This window comes from Crocuta crocuta, unplaced genomic scaffold (assembly GCF_008692635.1).
Source record: "Crocuta crocuta isolate KB4526 unplaced genomic scaffold, BGI_CrCroc_1.0 scaffold693, whole genome shotgun sequence".
Lineage (NCBI taxonomy): Eukaryota > Metazoa > Chordata > Mammalia > Carnivora > Hyaenidae > Crocuta > Crocuta crocuta.
The window spans coordinates 1,364,369-1,369,881 of NW_027527545.1; the positions used below are offsets into that span (position 1 = coordinate 1,364,369).

At 59.4% G+C, this 5,513-nt stretch overlaps 2 protein-coding genes across 3 annotated transcripts in view; one reads left to right on the forward strand and one right to left on the reverse strand.

Moving 5' to 3' along the window:
• GADD45GIP1 (GADD45G interacting protein 1) overlaps window positions 1-1,919 on the forward strand; it is a 9,500-nt gene extending 7,581 nt beyond the window's left edge. Inside the window, exons 3-4 of the mRNA XM_077765879.1 lie at window positions 1-282; window positions 1,537-1,919. Coding sequence (XP_077622005.1) covers window positions 1-282; window positions 1,537-1,876 — 622 coding nt within the window. The 3' untranslated portion in view covers window positions 1,877-1,919. The remainder of the gene's footprint in view (window positions 283-1,536) is intronic.
• Window positions 1,920-2,409: 490 nt separating this feature from the next.
• Window positions 2,410-5,513, reverse strand: part of RAD23A (RAD23 nucleotide excision repair protein A) — a 6,185-nt gene continuing 3,081 nt past the window's right edge. Inside the window, exons 7-9 of one of the 2 annotated variants that reach the window (XM_077765625.1) lie at window positions 5,319-5,452; window positions 3,253-3,417; window positions 2,410-3,174 (exon numbers count right to left, since the gene is read on the reverse strand). In XM_077765625.1, the coding sequence (XP_077621751.1) occupies window positions 3,061-3,174; window positions 3,253-3,417; window positions 5,319-5,452 (413 nt within the window). In that variant the 3' untranslated portion in view covers window positions 2,410-3,060. The remainder of the gene's footprint in view (window positions 3,175-3,252; window positions 3,418-5,318; window positions 5,453-5,513) is intronic. The other variant, XM_077765629.1, reaches the window with a different exon arrangement.

The following is a 5,513-nucleotide window of genomic DNA, read 5'->3' on the forward strand; positions in this document are numbered from 1 at the left end:
CGACTACCGGGCGCCGCCGCCCCCACGCCGCTCGCCAGGGCCCTGGTGGCCGGACCCGGACGACCCACTGACCCCACGCTGGCAGCTCGGGCCGCGCTACGCGGCCAAGCAGTTCGCGCGGCACGGCGCCGCCTCCGGGGTGGCCGCCGGTTCGCTGTGGCCGTCGCGGGAGCAGCTGCGCGAGCTGGAGGCTGAGGAGCGCGAGTGGTGCCCGAGCCTGGCGGCCATGCAGGAGTCGCTGCGGGCGCAGCGGCGGGCGGAGGAGCAGAAGCGTCAGGCCAGGTGTGAGCGGTTGGGTGGGCGCGGGGCTGTGGGCTGCGCCCTCTGCCGCCGGCTGGATGAACTGTGTCGCAGGGCGCTTAGCTCTGTCCAGCGCGTATCGCGCGCGGGGTTTGCGTGCAGTACGGAGACTGACCTGCATGCTCACCGAGCTGCAAAACAAGGCTTTTGAGTAACAGTTCACTTAGTCACTCATATCAAATCTTGACCGGGGGCCTCCTGTGCAAGGCCTTGTGCCAGGTGCTGAGCACAGAGCAGAGAACAAAACCAGGTCATTTCAGACGGCGCCAGGGAACCTCGAACCGGTCTCTGAGTACTTGAGATTTCAGAGACTTGAATGAGCAGACATAGCGGTGGGGAGATATTAGGGAGAGTTACTGGTATTGGGAACAGCTGGTGCAAAGGCCCTGCGGTAGGAATATGCTTTAAGAACTGCCAGTGTGACTGGGGAAGAGGAGGTGATGGGGCCTGGAATCAAGGGCAGAAGTCAGGCTTGGAGACAGCTGTGAAAGAAGCAAGCAAGACCAGGGGCATCGGGATGGTACCACTCCCCAGAGGGAGTGGCCAGGCAAGTCGGACAGCAGGCCAAGCGTGTTCCTGGCTTTCATTGTTCTTGTCCTCGCAGTAGCTCGAAGAGGAAGAGGGGATCACCTTCATTGTAGAGATGAGAAACCGAAGCCTGGGAGTTTGGAATCGCTTGTCCACTCAAGCTGTCTGCTCAGGCAGTGAACAGTGGAGCTAGAACGTGAATCCCAGTCTCTACCCCATCCCAGCGGGACAGCCCTGCCTTGGACTTCAGATGTTCACCTTTACGTTTCTAGTCTTTACACCGGGGCTGTGCCTCGCAACTACTCATAGGATTGTGGGGAAAGGTCCAATCCACTTCTTGCCGTTACAAGTGGGCCTGGCATACAGTAGGTGCTCAGTGAGGTCTGTAGGATGGACTCGCTGTGGGAGTGGCCATATGGGGTGCAGCTCCGTGAAATGCTGAGCTGACTCTGGGTCTTCCCCCGGGGGTCCTGGGGATTCGGCTGACTGGTGCTCAGGCTCACACCCAAGCTAGTTCATCTCTCCTGCCTGTGTCTTCACTTGTCAAGGATTTTTCCTGACAGTTTTAAGGACCACCGCGTCTTCCCAGTTTTTCCTCTCGGCGGGGAAGTCGGGGGGCAGACTAGGGGCTGGGCTGAGGGTAGATGGGTGCTCCTTTCCCGGCTGGGGGTTACTGCTCACCCTCACACCGCCCCCCCTCCGCTGCAGGGAGCGGCTCATTGCCGAGTGCATGGCCAAGATGCCACAGATGGTTGAGAACTGGCGGCGGCAGCAGCAGGAGCGCAGGGAGAAGGAGCAGGCGGACAAGGAGCGGCGCGCGCGGCTGCAGGCCGAGGCCCAGGAGCGCCTGGGCTACCACGTGGACCCGAGGAGCGCCCGCTTCCAGGAGCTGCTGCAGGACCTGGAGAAGCAGCAACGCAAACGCCTCAAGGAGGAGAAGCAAAGACAGAAGAAGGAGGCACGAGCGGCTGCGCTGGCCGCTGCCGCAGCCCCAGACCCCGCGGCCTCAGCCCCAGACCCCGCGGCCTCGGCGGCCCCCAGTTCGTGAATCGTCATCTCCCAATAAAACCTGGGGCCCCTCCCCCACCGGAGCGCTGTGTCCTCTGTCATCAGGCCCCCTTCCTGCCCCCCCCCACAAGGCCCCTGGGCCGGGGAATCCCCCCTCCTCTCCTGGCTCTGCTCACTCTGGGACTCGGGGCCGAGCGACTAACTCGGGCTTCGGGGGGAGAAAGAGACGCAACGGGGAAATAATGGAGGAGCAGATGGCGGAGAAGAAGAAGGCTTCTGTTTACCAACATTAATCTCTAGTAATTAGCCGATTACTGGGGGGGGAGTGCAGCCAAAACAGACTGTGGTGGTGATGGGGGGGCGGGGCGGGCAGGGAGAAGCAGCCCTTCCAGGGCTATACTGGGGTTGGGGCCCACTGCCTGGGAGTGGGGTGTGGAGACACTGGGCGCCCCAGTCTGCAGAGGCTGATGGACCACTGCCCCTTCTCAGCGCTGCTGCATCACCTGTGCCCAACTGGCCCCCAGGCCCCGCTGAACCCGAGGAGGAAGCCCCAGGAGGCACACACCACAGGCCTAGCTTTTAAAACATTTTATTCACTTCAAAACCTTTATCAGAGACACGGTTCTGTCCTGTCTTGGGGTGGGGCGTGGCCTCGACCTCCAGAGCAGCTCTGATGTTACCCCCTCCCCAGGCAGGACAAACCAGGCCTCCTCCTCCCCAGCAAAGGGATGCAGGCCGGAGGCCAAGGCCAGACTGGGGAGGGGGTCCTTAGGCCTCCGAGTGCTCACCCGAGATGGAAAGGTTGGGCCACTCCAATGGAGGATCAAAGTTTGGGGCTCCAGCTTCCCCTCACCCTGGAAGAAGGCGGGGGGGAGGTCTCAGGGGCTCTTTGGGGGAGGGGGAAGCAAGCAGCCGCCTCTCCATCTGGCTGCAGGGAGCTGGGACAGAGGCCAAGAGGGGCCCATCTGTCGCCTCCAGTCCTGCCAGTTTCTCGAGCAGGCAGGGCTGGGGCGGGGGATCAGGGACAGCTGTCTGGCCTGGGTCTTCTCAGGCCAAGATGGGAATGGGGGCCACTTTGGGAGAGTGGGAAGTTGGGTGTTTTTTTTAAGGTTTTTGATTTTTTTCCACTTCTTAAATAAACATGAATATATATATATTTTTTTCTTTTATAAAACTTTTGTGGAGCCGGGGGGGGTTGGGGGGGGGCGGCCTGGCCTCCCTATGTCACTCGTCCTCAAAGTTCTGACTCAGGAGGAAGTTGGCAGCCAAGTTCTCGTTCTTTTCACAAGCGAAGTAGGCCTGGATCACCAGGCTCTCTGGGAAGCCCAGGGCCTTCAACTGTGGGGAGACGAGCAGGCATGAGCAGGGGGTGCAGGCCTGGCCCACCAGGAGTCGCCCCTGAGCCCGGCCTCTTACCCTCTCTATAGCTTCCTTCTCCTGTGGCGTCACCTGGATGTAGTTCATCTGTGGGGCCTCCTCACCTATGGCGCCCACCTCGCCCTCTGCGTCCGAGATGTCTGCCAGCTCCCCGGGGGGCTCATTCAGCATCTGGATGAACTGCTCCTGGTGCCGACTAATTTGCTGTGTGACGGAGAAAACGAGACTGTTGACTCACAACCCTTGACTCCCCAGGCCCTTGGCACAGCCCTTTTTCATTCATTCCGCAAATGTTTAAAGGGTGCCTGTTGTGGCCAAACAGCCCCATAAGTGGATACAAGCCTGGAAACAAGCCAGTCCGAGTGGAGCTAATCCTCCAGGGTAGGCAGACAGGCTACAAAGTAACAGATGAGTGGACACCTACTTACAACGACTTACAATGTAAATTGTGCCCCCAGCGTTCAGCAGGGCAAACTGCTGGGCTAGGGGGGAAAAAAACAAAAAACAAAAAAAACCCCACTACATGCCAGGAAAGAGGGGCCGTGATCTGAGGGCCGGGGAGGGAGTTTCCTCCAGATAGTAGAATGATTAAGTGCAAAGTCCTGGAACTAGAAATGCACTTGGCAAATCCCAGACACAGAAGATCCACGTGGCACGAACAGAGTAAATGAAAACAAAAGACGCACAAAACAGAAAAGGAGATCAGAGAGGAAGGCGCAGGGACCCGACCTGCTTGCTTCTACTGCCTTCCAGCAGGAGGGACCACAGCGATGGCTGAGTGGTGAAAGGTGGGAGGGACCTGCATACCTTTTGAAAACAGTAACTCATCTGGCCGTTCTACAGCTCTATTTTTATTTTTGTGTGACAACTTTAATTTCAAGGCTAAAAGTGCTTTTTCAGGAATCCAGCTCCTGGTGCAGAAGGGGCCACAGCGGCTGTGCAGAAGCCACGGCCTGGGTGGTGGCTGCCAGGAAACGGGTGGGAGAGAAGGTGGCAGCCACAGAGGCTGGGTGCAGGGCTGGACTGAGTGACCTGTTCTGGCAACACAGGTGATCGATAACCCCAGCAGGCCCCCAGGGCCCGAGGCCCAAGCACCACCACGCTGGTCCTTGCAGGGAAGGGGAGGCACAGGAAGAGGATCTGTTCTGAAGTCTTAGACATCTAGAAAGCACTTTCAGGGGCGCCCGGACGGCTCAGTCAGTTAGGTGTCCAACTTTCTGCTCACATCATGCTCTCGTGGTTAGAGTCCGAGCCCTGCGTTGGGCTCAGTGCTGACAGCTCAGAGCCTGGAGCCTGCTTCGGATTCTGTGTCTCCCTCTGTCTCCTCCCCTCCCACCCACCCCCTCAAAATAAATAAACATTAAAAAAAATTCTTTTAAAAAGAAAGCGCTTTCACGATCGTGTCAAGTCAGCCATGGACCAGCATGACACGTGGAGGTCCCGACTGGTCATGTCGATGTGGGGGCATCACTACCCGAGAGGACTCTCAGGAAGGACTCAATAAAGATGAAGAACAGAACTGTGCAGCCTGCACCCTAAACACCTGGAGAAAGGAAGCAGGAGGAGCCAGCCCAAGAGACTGAGAAGCAGAAGAGAAGCAGCAGGCGACAGGTCTTCAACTGAGAGAGCAGGCCTTCACCCTGTCACACCCAGGGGCCACTGCCCCCGTGCACAGGAACCTTCAAGGGCAGGGGAGAGCCCTGCTGGCCACAGTAGTCCCAGGCAGAGCCACGCAACCCAGTGAGCGCTTGTGATGCACCAACTGTACGGAAGCCAAGCCAGAGCCAAGGGACCCAGACGAGACAGCAAAGGACCCAGAGGCTGGAGGCAGGCACACACCGGCTGCCAGGCTGCTCCAGACCTCTGGCACGTGCCTCCATGAGACGCAAGGACAACGGCACTGACGCCTCACAGGACGCCTGGGGAAGTTACATGAAAGCAGGTACAGCGTCAGACCGCGTGGAGCGGCAGAGGGCAGCACTCCTGACTTCCGAATAGAGACGCCTACCCGCCGTGCGAGGCCAGGCTAGCTTTCGGGGCCATGGTACCCACCCGGGGCGTGGGGGTGGTGCCTGGCCCGGCTCCCTCCACCCCCAGGGCCGCACCTGCAGAAGCTGAGGATTCTCCTGGCCCAGCTGCTGAAGCAGGGCGGGCAGCAGTGCTGGGTTCTGCTGAATCACCTGCCGCATGTTCTGGAACTGGGGCTGGTCCCGCAGGAACTCCAGGGGGTTCTCTCCTGCTGGCAGGAGGAAGGCAGGCAATCAGACACCATGCGGGATTCCCAGAGCTTAGCAGCAGGG